Source organism: Lepisosteus oculatus, chromosome 27, assembly GCF_040954835.1.
Source record: "Lepisosteus oculatus isolate fLepOcu1 chromosome 27, fLepOcu1.hap2, whole genome shotgun sequence".
In the NCBI taxonomy this organism is placed as follows: domain Eukaryota; kingdom Metazoa; phylum Chordata; class Actinopteri; order Semionotiformes; family Lepisosteidae; genus Lepisosteus; species Lepisosteus oculatus.
This window is the reverse complement of record NC_090722.1, coordinates 2910283-2930240: the sequence shown is the minus strand read 5'-3', so window position 1 is coordinate 2930240 and position 19958 is coordinate 2910283. Positions and strand designations below refer to the sequence as shown.

At 43.9% G+C, this 19958-nt stretch overlaps 2 protein-coding genes across 4 annotated transcripts in view; both read right to left on the bottom strand.

Annotated features, from left to right (window-relative positions):
• LOC138216014 (protein rapunzel-like) overlaps nt 1-15838 on the bottom strand; it is a 34106-nt gene extending 18268 nt beyond the window's left edge. Inside the window, exons 1-2 of one of the 2 annotated variants that reach the window (XR_011183874.1) lie at nt 15727-15838; nt 12147-13665 (exon numbers count right to left, since the gene is read on the bottom strand). Coding sequence is in view for 1 of the 2 variants with exons in the window: in XM_006641774.3 (XP_006641837.1) it covers nt 12427-13605 (1179 nt within the window). In the remaining variant the exon portion in view is untranslated. Of the gene's footprint in view, nt 1-11767; nt 13666-15726 lie in introns of those variants that run through there. The other variant, XM_006641774.3, reaches the window with a different exon arrangement.
• rpz4 (rapunzel 4) lies at nt 384-11614 on the bottom strand. 2 transcript variants are annotated; one of them, XM_015336715.2, is made up of 2 exons: nt 11481-11614; nt 384-5437 (listed from the first exon to the last, which is right to left on the bottom strand). In XM_015336715.2, exon 2 carries the CDS (start codon nt 5383-5385, stop codon nt 4210-4212), a length of 1176 nt encoding a protein of 391 aa, XP_015192201.1. In that variant the 5' UTR covers nt 5386-5437; nt 11481-11614; the 3' UTR covers nt 384-4209. The 2 variants fall into 2 exon arrangements, with proteins under 2 accessions (XP_015192201.1, XP_015192199.1); XM_015336713.2 differs by lacking the exon at nt 11481-11614 and adding an exon at nt 10648-10848.
• Nucleotides 15839-19958: the final 4120 nt, after the last annotated feature.

Here is a 19958-nt window from a genome sequence, read left to right as displayed (position 1 = left end):
GCCAAAGGCAACAGCTGGAGATCTCCTCCACAAACTGGCGTCTTTAGGATATAAAGGGCTGAATCTAGGATTTGCCTTTGTCCGCATGAATGTGGACACCAAGAAGAAGCCTCTTCTGAGGGTGAACGACAGGAAGAGGTGACTTGAGTGTAATCTTAATTTGCCAAGATTAAGGCGATGAAACAGCTTCTCCAGAATCAGATTTTGGAAATTCACTCCCAAACAGAATCAACTGGAAAACACTGTGGGCGTTTCTCTGGATTTGGAGTGCGATCTATCAACGACTTCCTGCGTCAGGACAAAATATTCTCCAAACAATTAAGAGTTAGCAACAAGAGCCAGTATTGGCACATAAAATGAATCGATTTTTCCAGTAGAACATATGATTGTCAACGGATTTTATTTAGAGTTACAAAATCAAGACTGTTTCCCACTGGAGCAAATTAGATTGCAACACCTTTTAATCATCAGGATTAAGGGGGGTGTTAGAAATATACTGAGTTACGCGGCAGTGAAAGTTCCACATGTATCTGGCAGCATTCCTTGAAAAATTCAGTAGAAACAGAAACATTCAGGAAAAAAAAAGATTGAAAAGACTCATAATCTCATTTATTATGATCTTAAACTATAATGTCTGGTACTGATCTACAGAAATATTTCTGTTTCTTGAAATAGCTTCACATGTACACTGTCTGGCCACTAGAACTGTGAGAGGTATACAGAATGAACCATCACTCTAAGCCAGGTGATGAATTTTAAAGTGCACAGGACCCCTTGTCTGCTGCCTAGTCTGAGAGTTTTACCCCAAAGGTATGACAGTAGGAATGTGCACTGTAAGATGTTTACGGGCATGGGATGTACAACTGTCGTTTTAAGTTGCCTGCTACACTGATCACTGTGTATCTACAATGGCTGGTTCCCCATTTTGTGCCATATGCTTTGACTGTGTTACAATCAAGGATGGTGACTCAGGCTTTCCTTCAAAAAGATGATAACTGTCTTTGAAAAACCGTTCTTCTCTAAAGGGCTCCCCGCCACATGGATTCATCATGAAAGCTTTGAGACCGAGACAGCGGTAAACATGCTGAACAAAGGCCTTGATTGAAGTAGCGGGACAGTGTACTGTACTCACTGGAGTCTGTTCATCTCTTTACAGAAAGCCCTTCAGTCTGTCTTCAATAGAAGGGACAAACAACGGGACAGTCAAACACTGTGCTCTTTTCACTTCTTTCAGTGCTTGTTAAGGAGCAGCATCTTAATACTGTCAACAGTGAATAAATCAAAGAGCACATCTGATTCCTCCGAGTCTGCTAATATTCAAACATTGTGCTACTATCGTGCAGACTGGCAAGGAGACAAGCTGATTTTCTCACAATGAGAAAAACTGAACCTAAATATAAGATTGCTTTTTGCGTTGTCACTCATTAAAATCATGTCTTAAGCTCAAGCCTGGGCCATGTTACTAGCCAACTGTAACTGGGATTCCCCAAATAGTTGTGGACATTCTCAAGAGCTCCTCTGGCTCTCAGTGATCTACTTCCGGTGTATAGGCTTTCAGTGATGTCACTGAGAGACACACCACTCCTCCAATTGGGTGCTAACTCTCCTGCCAGGCGCTGTGGGGCTCGCAGAATGTCAAAAAGATCCGCAGCTGTAAGGGTGGGGCAAGCAGAGTGTAACGAACAGTTCTTTTCGGACCCTATGCGGACGACACAATCCGAAGAAGTGGGGAAACACTAGGAAAACGTCATGCAGGAATACGGGGCTGAAAACAGGGGGGCGTGTCCAAAGTGCGCTGGTGCACAGGGGAGGTGTGGCCGAGGCAAACAATCCAAAAGTTATCCACAGAGCGAATCCAAAACACAAGAATAAGTCCATAGCCAGGTGATCCATCCAAACAGGAATTAAAAACACGAACCGGGTCAGAACCGGCGGACAAGGAACGGGAACAGAGATTAAAACCTTAACGGGACCAGGCGCTTCCAGGTCCCGGACTCGCACAGTGCGGAAACCAGATGCAGAGCCAGGATGAGCTGGGAAAACGGATCAGGTGCACAGAATAAGTCTAAAGTGAAGGGCTGGAGGACCCTTAAGGAGGGGGGGACTATAATCGTGACACAGAGGAGCCTGTCTACTCTTCCTCATTCTCCCTGTGCAGCACAAGAGTAGTGTCTGAGAGCCAAGATGTTAAGAAATGTTTGGTGATTCTAAATGACATGAGTATAAAAATAGAAACAGAAAAAAAATATTTGAGCAATAGTGCCATATTACATTATTTCTCCCCATTCATGAAATGATAACATATTACTACTGTATAAAAATAACTATTGCTTCTAGTTTTGTAATCTGAAGCAACTTTCAACAATACAGGCTGAACCACAAGCAATAACCCTCAGCTTCATCTCCGTCTGGAGACACAGACTGCTTTTCCATTAAAATCTTTAGAACAACAGCCATGAACTTCTCTCTTCACTCACACCAGCGCCAAGTATAGACAGATTTGCAGTTCCATGATATGACCCTCGAAACACTTCGTATTCTTACAATACACTACACAATACAACACACAGTAGTATCAATTCACTTACAGTTTGGAATTTGGAAATAATCCTCATTGATTCCCTATCACCTTTCAGTTTATGAATTCCAGAGACGAAACAGATAAGACTGTGGCAGACTGAATTCTTTAATTTCCTCAACTGTAAAATGTTTATTGTCAGTTTAAATTTACATGTCTATTAATCAGAGATGAGTAAGAAGCATGAAGGAACCCACAACCCCATGTTACAGTAGCTTATACACAAGAGCCTGCTGTTTTAAAAGCCGGAAATAGGACAAATTATCACCTTTTTTGCATCCCTGCAGCTGCAGCATTTAGGGGGCAGAGCAGCACAGTGGGTATGTTTCTACATTCATAACTGATGGGTTTGAGTCTCTCCTTGAGACACACAGCCCAGTGGCTCCAGTCCACCCAGTAGTATAAATAGGAACCAGCATTGCTGCTCCTGTGATGGACTGGCATCCTGTCCAGGGGGGAGTCATGTGCTCTCTGATTGCTTCACACCTAGAAACCAGGAAACTTCTGTCTTGGTGAACCACTGTGTGCATCTCAAATGGAATCAGCTACCCAGCTGCAGCACAGTGTCTTGATCTAATGTTACAGATTCCTGCATGTGATTTTCATCTGGTGTGTTTCCTACAGATAAAACTCAAAGCAAGGCCAAGGATTAGAGGCCACTGCTGCAACATGAATCCCAAGAGAGAGACTCTGCAGCCCCATATGATACAATTCAGGAATGGAAAGGTTTTGGGGCTCAGATTTGTTGTGTTAATGTTCTCCATTTTCAGCCTCACAGAAAGCTTACTGAGCAAAGTGAATAAACCTCTGTCTACACTGAGGTTTCCTACTGTAATTATGCCTTGCCACACAGCACCCACAGTGCAATAAAGTAAAGCAATGAACTGTATCTTGAAATAATCCAGGAGAGGTCATGACACTGATAACGCTTGCCTTACAAATCAAAGGCAATTGATCATTTTTACTGCAAGGGCAATAGACAGTAACTGCCAAGCCCTGGCAGCAGGTATTTTCAACCCAACAGTTCAAAGGGATTCAGCGAGCAGAAGGCGAGCTATCTTTCGCCTCTGTTTCACAACACAACAGATGCACATCACTGTGGTTACTGTGACGCATCTGACTAAACAGGGAATTTTTCCTGGTAAAACACTGAGTGTGTGGCTACCTGCCAGATGTGCCTGATCATGTCTGGGCAAGTCCTTTCTTGAACATCTGGATTCATTTTATAAAGCTGCAATTCCTGACTGGAGGGAACCACAAGCAGCATTGTTCAGCTCTGTTCGTCCCGTGGATGTGATCCCCTAAAATACGGCAATCTGCAGTGTCAGTTCAACACAAATGTATCGTACTGCTCGTTTAAGTTTGAAAAGATCTGCAACACAATCTAACGCATTCCTGAAGCAGCCAATTAGACAGTAAAACTGCTGTGTAGTGGCACAGATTTTTTAAACAGTCGTTTCACTGGGCAAAGGGGTTTACAATTTCAAGCACTTGAGGGAGGTGTTCCTAAGTTGATTTTTAGTTCTATTACCCAATCACCCGATTCGACAGGTTTTCCTTATGATTTGATCCTTAAGGCACATGCGGTGTTTGTCTGTTTCAGCCTCCTCTGGCTCAGTGCGCCCCCCCAACTACGCCGAGTGCACGCAGACGGCGAAGTTCTTGTGTTGCTCCCAGTAGTGCAGCTCCTCGGAGAAGCTCCAGGAGACGCCGAGGTCTTTGGTCGGCTTGACGGCGTGGACGACGCAGGCGGGCAGCCGGTCGAAGAGCAGCTCGGCCACCGACACCACGCTGGCCTTCTTCTGCTGCTCGATCAGCTGCTGGATGTCGCTCTTGTCGACGGGCTCCGGCGAGGCGCTGTAGGAAACCACCACGTTGAACTTGCTGTCGCCTTCCGGCAACTGGAACCGGCTCCTCCCGGTGCAGCACTGGTACTCCTTGGAAAACATGTTGCTGAACACGCCCGAGGGGGAGTTGAAGACCCGCACGGACCAGCTGACCCAGTCGTACTTCTTCTTGAGGAAGTCCACCAGGTGGTCGGCCAGCTGCTGGTTCGTTCTGGCTTCCCTGTCCCTCACCAGTTTGCGGGCGTCCATCTTGGCCTGCTCGGGGAAGCTGCTGATGCAGTCCTCGATGACGGCGTTCATCTTCCCCTGCACCGCCTTCATCTTCTCCCCCCAGTCCTTCAGCAGAGCTTCCTCGTCGTCTCCCTTGAGGGCGGCGTGCCCCATCAGGGCGATCAGGCCCACGCAAAACAACTTCTTCAGCCGGGCGCAGAACTCCTCCATGGGACGCCGGCTCTTCTCCTCGTAGTTGAGCGTGATCTCCAGGATTGACTCCCCGGAGAAGTTGTCCCCCGTCACGGCGTTGTACAGAGTGTGGAGGTTCTTGTCGCCCCCCGTCTTGCTGAAGTGCTCCAGGAAGAGCTTCTTCTTGACTTCCTTGAACTTGGGCTTGGCGTTCAGGATGTCCATGTACTTGCGGAACTGGTTGGTCAGGTTCTCCTCCACGGAGAAGTACTCCGCGTCCACCTGGCTCTTCTTGATCTCCTCGTTGATGCGCTTGATCTCCTCCGAGAGGACCTCCAGCCGCTCCCTCACCTTCTGGAACTGCTCCTTCATGTACGCCGCCTCCTCGCTCTCCACGTTGTCCAGGGCCAGCTTGACGATGGGCGCGGCGATCTGGAAGATGGGGAAGAGGTCCCCTGCCATGCTGGCCACCACCTCGGCGCCTTGCTCGAACACCTCCATCACTGTCTCCACCACGTCCTTCTTCTCCGCCACCATTTTCTGCAGCTGGTTTGTCATGGTTGCTGCCCGGGAGATCTCCACAGGGGACAGAACTGGGTGAGAAAATTAGCTGTAACAAATTGAGATAAGGATAGTACGTGAAATTTAATCATTACAAAAACAAGTTTAAAACTACAACCTCAAGCAGGGCAACAAGAAAACCTGTCTTCATTCTTATCTAATAGATCAGGGCTTCCCAAACATCTTCTGCTTCCAACATACGTTTATTGTCCTCAGCTTTCTGTGGCACATTAGAAGATTTCAAATTAAGCGCTACTACAGTGAGAAATTACGCTTCCTTCAAACTGCAACGGATTACAATTTGAAAGGATTTGAATAAGAAATATTAAATTTGACATTATTTACCTACAACTTTCAAAGTGAAATTTGAGACATTTTTCAGTGAACAAAGGTGACATGTGGGTTTGGTCTGGGACGCCCTGAAATACACGACTCACAGGGGATTTTGGCCCAACCTCTCAGACATGTGGAATTGCTGAAAGTCTAGGTAAAAGGCTGTAATCAGATGTCATACCCAGTAATCCATTTATGAACTTACACTTCCAGACACAACAATAATACCCACAGGTGATCACACTGTTGGCACAATCCTTAGAAACCTCAGTCTTGATTGAGGTTATTGAGGCTCATAACCGGTAACAATTTCCACACTTTAAACATGTTACATTACAGCCAAGGTGCGATGATACAAATGTAAAAGGTGGAATTTCAGGAGTTCTGTTCCATTACATTTTGTTGCTCTCCAGAAAACTTTAAAAATGTCATTCATCGTGGAATTACAGCTATTTACTTACACAACTAACACACCCTAAGTTGTGAAATATTCAAAAGGCCGCCTTGCCTTGTCCCATTCTCTGTTGGTAGTTTTTCTATTTCTTTACAGTGTGATGTGGAAGAACCGGTTACGTTTGCATTCACTGAATAATTTTTAACATGAATTTGAATTTAAAAGCGCACTATGAAAAAAACTCAGAAAGACCACAGACACATCTTACAGCTGCCCTGTAGCAAACATAAGAAAATGAAACATGGTTGCATTAATTTTGCGGGTTACAGTGCGCAAATGTGACAGATATATTTGTGCATTTTCTAATAATTGGGTGTATTGTAAACTTCTAAAGGTTCATGCTTCATAAATGTAAGTGGATGTTTAAATTGTATTCGTTCCGTTATGCAGTAAATATGACAACTAGAACAACTTCAGAATTGTGTTTTTCTTGTATTGCAATATAACCCTGAAATTTGAAAAAAAAAGGGTATTTGGGTAAAAACAGAACAGTTTGGAGAACAAATGTTCTCGTCTACTGAGGTAACAATGGTCATAAAATCTCGTCTATCAGGTGACACCTGTTGGCTCGGGCATCAGGAAATATTGGTTTCACATTCCTTTTCCTGTGCATTATTGCCATTAAAGGGCATTTCATTTGGGAATACACAACTGCTTTCGTCCACCTACACTGCCTCTTTTATATGCACTCATCAGTACTAGTGCCAAACTGGCTGGTTGGGAAAACAAAACTCTTGAGTGAATTCTTCTGGGTGGCTTGAAAACAAAAACAAAAAGGAATGACAGTAACATTCCTATAGTGAACGTGCTGACTATTTCAGACAAACATTTCATACTCAACTCTAACTGAAGCCTACAAGTACAAGTAGTTATTATTAGCTAGAAATCAAAACCCGAAAATGCACAGCATCAGACCTGCTGTTAACACTTGTGGAGCACATCTGTCTCGTGTTGATTTTACACACTTCGAACCTGGGGGGGGAGTTAGGCTTTGTCCCCCTGAACAGCCCGCTGACCCCTGACAGAACCTGATACTCCCAGCTCAGGCCTGCCTGTTTTTCAGCACAACTTCGGAGAACTCGTTCCAGCACTGCTTCATCAGGAAGCTCTTGTGGAAAGACGACTGGGCTGGAGGTGGATAGTGTGTGCAACAGCAGGCAGCCGGCCGCAGAGCAGGGCCGCACCGGGGGCAGCAACACCCTGCTTGACGGCATGTGGACATGCAGACTCCCCACGCACAGCCAAGCGGAGACTCCGCTCGAGGTTGTCAAGCACCTGCTGGTCTCCTTACCCACTTGAGTACACAAACATACTCTAATCACAGAGCTCGGGCCAGCGCTCAGTGTTATCAAGTTGTCTTGTTCTGTCTGTGGTCTGAAAGCCGCACATGGGTGTAGATACAGTATCCACAGACATACTGTAGCTGGCCATTTTTAATTATGAATTTAAAATTCATTATTAAGTGGCAGGGAACTTAATTGCCAAAAGCACTAAATCTATCAATCTGGAAGCACTTTCACTGAGCTCTGCGTTCTTGTTAAAGGTAGAAATATTCTTAGTGGGTGAAAATTTAGAATAAGGGTCTATTTGTGTTTAATTCGTGGGGAATGGGACAAGTCATACAAACAGCCCCTGAATACATTGTGACTTACAGTTCATTTAACTCCAGATGAAATTAGATCTCACTTCACTTGTAATTGCATTAAATATACAGACACCAATGGCAGAGTTACTCCTGCAAATCACAGGCCTATAAACACTTCTTAACTCCTTCTAAAACACCCTTCTATCTCAACACACTGCTGTTCCAATCTCTGAACATGTGCCTGCAGCCTTCATCCTGGCAATATAATGTACCACAGTTCTGTGCTTCCTGCACACCCTGTATTAAAATTAATTACAGACCATTCTAACCTCATCTCACAGGGGCTTTGAAAGATATGATCTCCCTGAGACGGTGTGCGCATCCGCGCGCTGTGTTTTTATAGAAACTGGCTCGGTAACCAAGGTAACAGGAGTGCCGAACCATCACGTCAGCTCCTCTCCTGCTGCGCACCACCCAGGAGTTTACATTCCAGCATGCACTCTCTGCTTTTTTGTCAGGTTGAGTCTAGATATCTCCCCGAGACAGCAGTGTGACTGCAATCACTGTGCAGTGCATGCTGGGTTCTGTAGTCCTGGAGAAAACAGCAACCAGGAAGTGACCCAACTCTGAAGAGCTGAGGGACTGGTGTGACTGCAGGATCTCTAGGACTCTGTCAATCAACAGCACCTGAACAGTTGCGAGCAGCTGGCCAGATTAAAGTCAGTACCAAGATGATTTAGGTCATTAATCCTTGCTTGTAGGCCTGGTCAATCCGATACATTTTTCTTGAAGAATTCAATGCTTCTGCACGACTTGTGACTTCAGATCTCTTTGTTCGAGGGCTGTATCACAGGGTTAAAGGCTAAGTGGGAATGAAAACCTGCACTGGCACCTCAGGACCAGAGCTGGACTACCCAGGCATAACTGAATCTGCGGACGAATGACATTATGTGGAATCCTGCTACGTGGATTCCTAACTGACTGGTGAAATGTCAAGTATCTGCTTTGGACACTGTGAGAAAAGTGACCTAAGATACCATTCTTGTGTTCTGTGAATTGAACAGCCTGGACTTTCTGTCAGAGACACTGTACCAGTGACTCCAGCACTGAAAAACCAAGTATGGATCTATTTTCAAATCCTCTGTACTCCCAATTTCATAATCAGCCTAAGTATTTGATCATATGGCTGGCTGCTCCTTAATTAAACTATAGGAAACATGCAGGGGTGTACACCACTAATGAAATTGTGCACGATCTGTACCATCTCGGAAATCATCACTGGGTGATCTGATAAAAACACAAATCAATGATGGGCCAGGCAGCTTAGTGCTGAGAGGCGATATGTTTGTACAGCCTGAACACAACACATTTCAGACCATTTAAGGTGGACTGCTCTGTCCTCAGCGTGATGGATGTTGTAGTCTCCAGTGAAGTGCTTACTGTACAGCTAAGACTAACTTAGCTATCTGTTCAGCGCAGAGCACTGGAGCGTCTAACGTTTGGCGCATTTAGGTTTTGGATCAATAAAAAGTACACAGCAGCAACATTAATAAGAAAATGCATGCATTAGAAACACACATCCTCATTCAATTTGGGAATGCACCACTCCTCCCAGCGAAATTAAGCACAACCCATTCGGATAAGCACTCCATCTAAAGAGCAGCGTCCCCTGGGCCTCTGCACAAGGCTCTGGCTGAATGGGCTCCACTATCAGAACAATAAAAGCATAATGCAGTCTATATATAAACTGACCTCCAAGATGGTTTCATATCCTGCTCTGTGGAAATTAACAACCTGCTTTAAACAAGCTCTGCTGAATAATAATACAAGCACAGAGATCGACACTGACAGGAAATCACAAGGTCGGTCCATTTTTGTATGAGGTGCTGCTTCCCACACCAATACCACAACCCTTTGTGTTTGGCATTGCAATTAATTAAGCTCCTAGGAAAATATAATTTAATGGCGCTGTCTGGCGTGGGCACAGAGACAGAAGGTTGTGTGGCAGTTGTTAGTAACAAGTAGCCAGACAGCCCTTACTGTACTAGATGATCTGTTTTTGTTAGAAGCACATTAACCTTCGAACGTAACAACATTTCCTTTCAGATCGGGGCTGTTGTTGCCAATAGTTTAGACGTATTAAAACTACACGGATCCTGCTGCACTGGTGTAATCTCCTGTACACACTCTCCCTGCGAGATTACCGAATGGGCTAACATCTGAATTCTTCACTTCCTATGTGCGTTTCTTCTTAACCTGTACTTTCCCGGCTTTTACAATACACTATGTAAGGCTTTTACACTTGTTGTAATTAGTACCGTAAACCCCAACATGGCCTAAAACCAGGATGATAAAAAGCTGGTAAACATCTGCTTAAAATGGGTGGGTACTTTGTCATCGGTTTCGCATGTCCGTCACTTTCAGGCCTACATTAAAGTTAATAACAGGATTCTGCGGATACGCAAAAAATGCGTGAAATAGCATCATGACATTACAATTACTATGTATTTTTTGCTTTTGTTTGTGGGTGACTGTGACATTCTCCGTTTGGAAAGTTCGGCAACTTTCACTCGGAGTCCATTCCCGTGTTCGAGTTTAAACTAGCTTTTTTAAAGTAAAAAAATGAATTTATTTACTGGATCTCAAAAGAAACGATTCTGCTTCAACCCAATCAACTGTTAACCTACTATGGTCGATCTCAAAACAAAACTGCGAGTACAATTCTGTAACAACTAAAGGAGAAATATCGTTTTTCGTGCTTGGCGTTTTTTGGGAGATAATGAATTGTAAATCTCCGGGATTATGACCAAAAATGGAACCTTCGTTTAGCAACAGATGCGTTTAGATAGCGTGAACATACATCATTTTTAAAATATATACCACTTACCTTGTAAAACAAAAAGTTAAAGTTTCAAACACAGCCCTGAACACAACACGGAACTTCCAGTTTCTACCACTTTTTTTTTTCTGTCAGGGAGGTATCGGGTTTCAGGAGCAAAAAGCGCCACACCCGGTCATAAAACACAGGCCAACATTTCACCAGCGGGCTGTGCCGCTTGTACAAGAGAAACCTTCCTCTACAGTTGGTTAAAACAGCACAGCCTTAGACCAAACACTCTCCTTTTGACGGACCCGTGCACTATATTATATGTTGGATAGTTACATATAGAAATTGGCTGTAAGAGTTTGAGATTCCTGGACACAGAAAAATCATACTTTAACGCAGTACATAATTAGTAGAAACCATAATTGTTTTTTTTTTCGGTCTGCCCTCTGTTCCGGCCCTCATTTCCTGTATAACCGACCGTAAAAGTCATGGTTGATATTTGTGTGGTACTGGTTATCTTAATGTATATTTGTGTCACCGCCCTTCCTTTTAAAAGACCGAAAACAAATCTCAAGGTCGACTGAATTTAGGGGGTTTGAAACTCGGAATCTGCCCTATTTCTTAATACTGATGCGAGCCGTTGAAAGCAACGTCTCTTCTCCAATGGCGTCTTCGGAGGCAGAGGTGGGCCGAGTACTCGCCCAGTACCTGCTGCCCTGTGACTGTGGGGCACATACTGAAGAAGACTACGGGGCGAATAGTCCATTTTTGTCAATTCTGAAGCTGTGAGATTGATCTCCGATGACGAGTACCAGACACATGAAATGTCGTTCATATTTTAATCCGCCCACGTACGCTTAACAAGGAGTGCGGACCACAGCTAACTCCTGTACCGTAGGAGGCGTTAAGATCCCCAGCGACACGAAATGGAGCGAGTCCGAGTGTCGCTGCCGCAGGTCTCAAAGCACCGCGTCTTGAGGAAACCTGCTGCTCTGTACGTTCGAGTTTAAACATCGACAGCCCGTTCATAGGCTGCAGTAAAAAACAAAAAATCAAGTACAATTATGCCCGGAATCCAGTTCTGAAAACCGCAGGTTCTGTTATTTGCCATAGTAACGTCTGTTCAAATAATGCAAACTTTTTCCATGTCTGATAAAAAAAAAACCCAATTCAAAACAAATCTGTATAGAAGTGCATTTTTATTCCCACTGATCACCAACCATCTTAACAGCCATAAAAGCCAGGAATGTAAACAACGAAAATCAACATAGTCCATCTTGCTTTGGTTTATAATGGTAAATTCATAATGAAACGACGAAAGAATCAAAGCGTTTTGTGGGGGGATTTACAAATGTATATGTCCTCCATTCATTTTTATATACAGTATATTTATATAGTGCATGATGTTTTTTTTTATTTAAACCTACCCACTGAGGTTAATTGACAAGTCATATTTAAAAAATAAAGCACACATTTTCATATATTTTACATAACACGTTCTTTTTTTGTTCTCTCGCCACCAGACTAAACGTGTTTCTTGACTGTTGCAGAGACGGGACGTTCCCGGTTTGAGATGAGCCTTTAAATCATAAAAATGTTGAGTGTATGTAGCTCAGAGCTTGTAAGAAAAAAAAAACAGGCTAATATACAATCTGTTGCACAATTTAGTCCCTCGTACGAGAACCGCGATCCAGCATGAGAGCGTAATTTCAGATCTGCTGAAGTTTTACGAAAACACTGCGTTGTGTTGTTGTGTTGTTGTGTGCGAGAAGCTTCTATTTGAAAGCTTGTGTGTGATCCAAGCTGTAGACGCCCAATGTAGGTCCACATGTCTGTGGATTATTCGGAATGGATGCACAGATAGGCTTTTTTGTGCTTTGTATAGTAATAGCAATCTTCGGGAAAGTTGTTGGATTCCACCACGTCCTTGTAGCGGCTGATGGCGTGCACGATGCACTTGGGCACGCCGTTGTAGATAGACTGGGCCAAGTCCACCATGTTGCTCGTCATTTTCTGCCTCTCGATCAGCTCCTGGATTTTGCTTTTGTTTATGGGCGTGGGGCCCACGCTGTAGGACACCACGACCTTGACGTTGTGTTTAGTCACGACATCGAAGAAGTTTCCACCCCCGCTGCCCTGGTACTTCTTACCAGCCAGCCAGTTCCAGAACCACAGCCCGGAGTGGCTGAACACCCGCACCGACCAGAAGACCCAGTCGTACTTCTTCCCCAAGAAGTCCAGGAGCGGCTGGACGAACTCCTGGTCCAGTTTGGCCTGTTTGTCCCGCACCTGGTTCTCCATGTCGGTTCTGGCCTGGGCGGCGAAGTTGTTGGTGCAGTCGTCCACGGCCGCCTTCATGCGCCTCTCCACCTCCTCCATCCTCTGACCCCACTCCCTCATGAGCGCCTCCCCCACCGCCCCCTCCTTCAGGGAGGCGTGGCCCATGACGGCGATCAGCCCCACCAGGAAGAGCTTCTTCAGCTGGGCGCAGAACTCCTCCACCGCTCTGCGGCTCCTCTCCTCCGTGACCAGCACGGTCTCCAGCACCGACTCCCCAGACAGGTTTTCCCCAATCACCGCGTTGTACAGGGCGTCCAGGTTCATGTCCCCATCCGTGGCTTGGAAGTGGTTCATGAATTTGTCCTTCCTGACCTCCTTGAACTTGGGTTTGGCGCTGACGAACTCCAGGTACTTCTCGTACTGGCTGATCATCTGCACCTCCAGGTCGAAGTTCTGCTTGTTCATGGAGATCTTCTGCCGTTCTCTCTGAATGGACTCGATATCATCCTGAATGCCTTCCAGCCTCTGGTTGACCTTCTCAAACTGCTCGGTCAAGTACTTTGCTTCTTTGCTCTCTGGGTTGCAGAGAATCTCTTTGGAAGCCACGAACACGGCCTCCAGGATGGGGTGAAGCTGCCCGACTGTAGCGGCGAGGATCTCGCACCCTTTCCCCATGATCTCCACTCCCTGCTCGATCTTCTCCTTGTTTTCCATCACCCATTCTTCCACGCGCTCCATGATTGGTGCTTTAACAGAGCAACAAGCTCTTCCAGCCTTCAGAACGAGCAGGCGATCGTGCTGAAAGAGAAGCAGGAAATGAATCTGAGATCAACTGTTGGTTTTGGTTCGTGGGCGTATAGATACAAAAATATGGACCAGGAATTTAGGATTTTAAGTGCAAGACCTCAAATGTTTGGAATTGCTCTGAATCCTGACACATACTTCAGCACAGAAAGAACGATTGTGTGTATTAGTGTGTATGCCTCAGTCAAACGTCACCAAAAACCCTTTGATTTGCACACATTAAATGAAAATGTATCATCCTATTGTTGTACCATTGACATACAGTGGCTCCAGAGGCTGTGATATTAATAAACGATTTTATGTCGAATTAGTAGTAACAGCAGTAACAATGCAAAGTCTGGGCAAAAGTGTAACAAATTCTATAAACGTGTATCTACAGGGTATTTAAAAACCTGCCAGTGTCTAATTTCAATTATAAGCCTGTACAATCAACAGTTCTTTGTTGCACAAAAACATCCAGGACACGTATTCAACCCAGCAACTCGGAACAATGCTCACACTAGTGTATCACGGAGGACGTCACAGTCTAACTCTATGCCACGCCTTCTGACTCTGAACACAACTGCAACCCAGACTTCAGTGGTATTGAGTCATTCTACGCAATGCAGAAATATGAAAGGGGGGCTAATTTGATTTGTTTCACACACACACACACACACAACAACGAATGCTCAAAAGCAGAAATTGGGATTTCTTGTATCGGAAGATCTTGACGATTCTTTAAAACATGAAACGTGTGCTCACACATTGATCCCCAAAGTCAAATCAGGCACAGATGTTCAAAACAGGCAATGTCATGAAAAACAATGGATATTTATGTTAATGGACAAAACAAATGCCGTCCTTTTAGTACTCAGTAGGAAAGGACTCTGGTGAAAACCACATACCCCAGACCAAGAGCCAGTCAGCACTGCAGAAGAGGCACGCCCTGTTCTTTAACTCTTAAAAGCTTATTGCTATTGCATTTATTAAAAAACAGTTTGAAAATTCCAATATTCACTGTATGTTCTGGCATTTCAAAGTTAGCCCACTTCAGTGTTTGTTTCTTCTGTTGTAAAATCAAGCCTCATCTAGTTCCCAACCAATTTTGTGGTGTACAGGACATTAAACATCTATTTTCAGAATCTATACAACAACCAGTACTTTACACAGTAACAAAACAGCCCTGTGTACAGTGCATTCTTTATTCCTTATTCTTTATTCTTCCAGTTCCCAAGGCACACTGCTGAAAAGGATTGTAGACTAAATATTCCCTCTAACATTGTCACACAAAGAGCACTGTTTATCAAGGTCTGTTGAATCAGACAACTGAGTCAACATGAAATCTCCATTTAACCAGTTTTGTTAAAACAACCAGCATATTAGACTCAAGACAATGGAATCACCACCTTACATATTTCTTTAGCAAATTAATTTTAAATTAATTTCTCAAATGAAAATCCTGGATTTAGTCAACAAATCCTTCATAGGGTTCCTTGTATCCAGAATGCATTTTTTTATCTTCATCTTGATCTAAAACAGCTTTGATAATTTTGCTATCAAACTAGTGCCTGCCTAGGTGTCTGGTTTCCCTGTGACGAACTGGATTCCAGGAATGTGCTTTTCTTGAAAGCAAAAAGAATGCGTTTCCCCAGCAAATCCCATGAAATATGTTCTTTTAAACACAACGGACAGAATCAGGAATTTAAGAGGGTCTCAGCCAAATGCTGCAAGTTGGAGAAAAGAGAAATGTGTGCCCAACCACCCAGATTCTGGATTTTATCTTCATGAAAAATTAAGAAGAAATCATCTAATTTCTTGACCAGTAAAAAAAACAGCCCCAGATAATGAATCCAATAACCCCTACATTTCTAATCTGCACAGACCCACAAAGACGGCCAGCAAAGTCAATATTTGTTTAACAACAACATCCTTGTCCTGTTTATTCTTCTATCTTTAAAATTCAGGAGCTGGTGAAAGTCTTATCATGGCACTGATCCAAGCCCCTATTTTTTTCCCATTACTCAAATCAATAATGCCAGAGCAGAACGTATTTTTGTCATAAATGAGAATTACCTCTAGGTGTGCTCAAGTGTAGCCAGGTCTTCAGCGCAGACCATCTGTTTCTCTACAGCAGCTTTCCTAAACCTGGGTATATATAGGCTCTGTCACAGGGCACTCCCCTTGGATCATCTCCATAGCCACTTTGCATTCAGAGCACCCATCCTTGGGAGCAATTGGCTGGGATGTGTTAACAGATAACATCCTGGAAACATTTCTGCAAAAGGAAATGAATACGCACAGAATTCTAGCGGAAAAAGACAGAAGAAAACTGAAGGATTTAGGGAACAGAACTGCTTCTTGTTTCCCGCAGCAATGAAAGTTGCCGTATTTAGGACCTCGTCACGTAACAGAATGTCAGCAATGTGAGTGATCATGCCTGTTTTTTCTCGTTTGTGTTTTGTTTTTTTGCGACCTCATTAAAATAAATTTATTTTTTTAAAGATGTGAATTGGTCCACCAGGACTTTGTAACAGCAGGGGATTTCCAAAGTTGTTTTTTTTTTTTGTCCCACAGCAAATCCTGCTTCTGGTTTTGTAAAAGTGGACATTTTCCAAGTGGGCCCATACAGTACATGACGTGTGTGAAAGAGAAATTGTGTATTAATTCCCTTTTTTCACACTTTTTGGACTTTTGTTATGCAGAATATCCGGAGATTGAAAAGGCGGAACTAATTTTGCCTTAGAGCAGAAAAAGCTTTTGAGAGTGAGCCCTCACTAAGCAACACTGACACTTTGTCAAAAGATCCCAGAGTGTTAACCTCTATGATGCAGTGAGGGTCATTCATTCTGCACATTAGTACGGCTCTGTCTGAAGAACCAAAGAGTTTGTTGTGTTTCCAAGGTTGGGAGGGAGAAATGCAGGCAGAGTTTGCAAGCAGTCTTACCAACGGCAGTGAAATCACTGTTCAATTTGTTACCAGAACACCATAGAGCCCAGACACCCAGGCAGGGAGGCAAAGAGCTGTGAGATGTATTGTATCTACACATGCTTGATCCACAGCAAGGGAGTGAGACTCACTGTATTTCTTGTGTTCACATTAATTCTTTGTTTTCTTTTTCCTAGTTATGATAAATAACAATCTGTTTTCTAACCACTTCATCCAATTGAGGGTTGTGGGGTAGCCAGAGTCTATCCCAGCAAGCAACAGGCACAAGGCAGGGTACACCCTGGATGGGACACCTATCCATCACAGGACAGACGCAAACACAGAGACACAGACACTCCCACAAGGGCCAGTTTTCCCAGTTAACTTCCCAGTATGTCTTTAGACTGTGGGAGGAAACCGGAGCACCTGGAAACACAGGGAGAACATGCAAACTCCATGCAGAAAGCACCCCAGAAATTGAACCCAGGTCCCCAGCTCTGTGAAGCAGTCTTCATGCACAGCTCTGAACGGTGGAGTGGGGAAGACATCTGAGAGAGGCCGGTGACCAGGGGAGATCTTTCCTTGACAACCTCGTTGGACTCTCCCTCTCTCGAGCCCTCTGCAGCCCGGAGAGATCAGCCTGGATCTCAGCCAGAGCATCCCGGCAGTCCAGCTCAGTTTTCCACCAGGCTCGGTATCGAGCATCGAGACCAGTGCTGCCTGAACACATTCCAACACCCCAGAGGACCGAGGAGATAAACCCAACGCAAGGAGAAAGAGTCAACCAGGAGGAAACTGCTATTAAACAGATACTGCCGGGTGCCAGACTCTGTCCGCTGTACTCCCACTAGCACATCTGTTGAGTGCAGCTGCATTGATCTGCTGTGTGTCCACTTGATCCATTCGTTCCAGCCCCCTGGTGTGTTTCTGGAGGCTCTGATGCTCTGAATTGCGCACAATAGAAAAAAAAAACCTAAAAAGTAAGGAACATTTACATTCCTGCTTTATCCACTTAGTGTGGGGTTATGGATGTTTCCCCTTTGTTGACCTTCATGTTTCCACCACTTCTCAGTTTCCTAAGTTTTATTTTTTATTGCTCAGTGCCACAGAAGATTAGTGGGCCATGCAGGTTTCAAGCAGTTAGCAGTTAAAAATGGGCAAAGTGCCTCACTGACAGCACAGCACAGCGTAGAGGGTGAATGTTTGGATTTGTAGCTAACAGGGTGTCATATCCTCATCGTCGCCTCTGCTGTTATATGGTCAGTGAGGTTCTTCACCCCAGTTTCTCTAGTCCAGCCAGCTGTATAATTGGGGACCAGCGGTACTGTGGGTTACCCTGTGATTGACTGGTGTTTTCAGTCCACTTAACGCTGCGGTAACCAGGACGAGATCTGGCCGAACGAGGCATCGGGCTGTAGTGTGGACTTGTGTGTTTGCACTTACAGCGCAAGCTTCTTTGCTGAGGACAATTGGGAGATGGTGGTAAAACAGAGGAAACCAAAATACTCACAGCTGACAGCACCCACTTCATTCACTGTGCTGTTCAGACTGCACCTGAGATGAAACCCCACAAACTGGTAGGAGCAGTACACTGCTGCTGCACCCCCAAATCCAGAGGATGTGATGATGAGCAGCTTGAATTCAGCTCTTCACTAAGATCCTTGTTTTTTAGAAGTGAAGCAGTTCGCAAAACCACTTGGCTGTTAAATGTCATTGTAATGCTCGTCACATTGGTTTTCAATGTCGTCTGGCAATATCCACATTCCAGATCGGCACACCTCATCTACAGTAGTTAACACAATTATCATTTAATTCGCTCCTAGATTGCTTCTGTTGTCGAGAGGCTCTACCTGTTGTGGCCCAAACCCCACTTTATATCTTCAAATTGTCTTTGTAATCTGCCTCTAAAAGAGATGCCCGTTAGGTCCAGTGTTTTGCGTTTTCTGAGTTATAGTTGATTCTCAGCAGAATTTCTATGTGGCTCAAGTTAAATAGGTAAAAAAGCCCATGTTAAAATATCAAGCGCTCAGTGAGTTCAATCGCTTGCAAGTTAATCAAGTTAAGAAAAAAATCTTACAAAAAGGCAGGTGTTTTGTTCCAGTGACTTCAGCACATCTGAAACATAAAAGTTCCAAACGGGATTGATGTTATCCTGCATCCTTGCTGTTTAACCTTAGCTTAATTCTGTCCATCTTTTAGTTTGATTGCCTCAATGCACTTTGCAGTGTGTAACTCATCCCTTTATTAAGACTTAGAACTTGCACACAGTGCCAGTCATGCCCAAGTGAGCACACAGTGAGCACAAGGACCAGAGCCAGTCTGAACCCACAACCTGCAGTCTCCCAGATGCAGAAGAAATTATAGTATGTGGAGATTTTTAAATTATTTAAGGATTGTTGCCTGTTTGCACAGTTTCTTCCTTATTTGGCTGTTTGTCCAAGTTTTTATTATTAAAAACTCAGTTCTTACATCTGCATTCACAAAGAAAACCCATTTTCTATGTTGTGTTACTGTCTCCCCCAGATTTCCTACCAATATTTGTACCTCCAAAACTTTATATATTGTACCTCAAAAATATATATTTTGTACCACAAAACTTTTTAATGTAGTCTCCTGTATGAGGGCGGCATCGTTTCTGAGGCTGGTTTTAACCTCAAGCTAGAGTCACACTGATACATAAGGAGACAAAAGCCCACTTAATTCTTAGCACTGTGGCATGACTGGGCCCAATACTACAGACATTTATTTTCACACCATGTGGTGCTGTAAGTCACCTGTTCTGCTGAATTTCAAACAAATTCTGAATTAGTGAAGGGTTAACTGAGGAGATGTTAACTCTCGATGTCTCAGGCTTTACAGAATAGCTTTACGGGTTTTAACAAATGATAAAAACACATTCTAATTTGGCTATAACACTTTGTACTGAGAATAGACCAAAAGTGATGAAAAAGTGTGCAGAGTTGCACATTGTCAGCTTCAGTGTGAAAAGGCATTTTGAAATCATTTATTTGAGAAACAAAGTATTCTACAGTGTTGTGAAATTTCCAAGATAACACCAAATCACTTTTGACAAATCTTCCTGTGCTTCCTGTGCACACTGTGGAAGTACCTAATCTCAAGATGATTTAGGTCAAGCTGGTTCAGAGACCTGAAATGACACACGATGACCCTTTGACACAAATGTAAGCTCTAAATGTCCAGGAAAATTCTTCGCTTTATTAACAGGTTGGAAATTGACAAAATCAAATGTTTCTTAAACAAAAAACATGAAATTAAATGTGGCCACCAGCCACATTGCTTTGTCTACTGAACTTATCCTACCAAACACTTTGCTTAATATTAGTAACAGCAACCAAACACACCATCTACTGACAGCAGT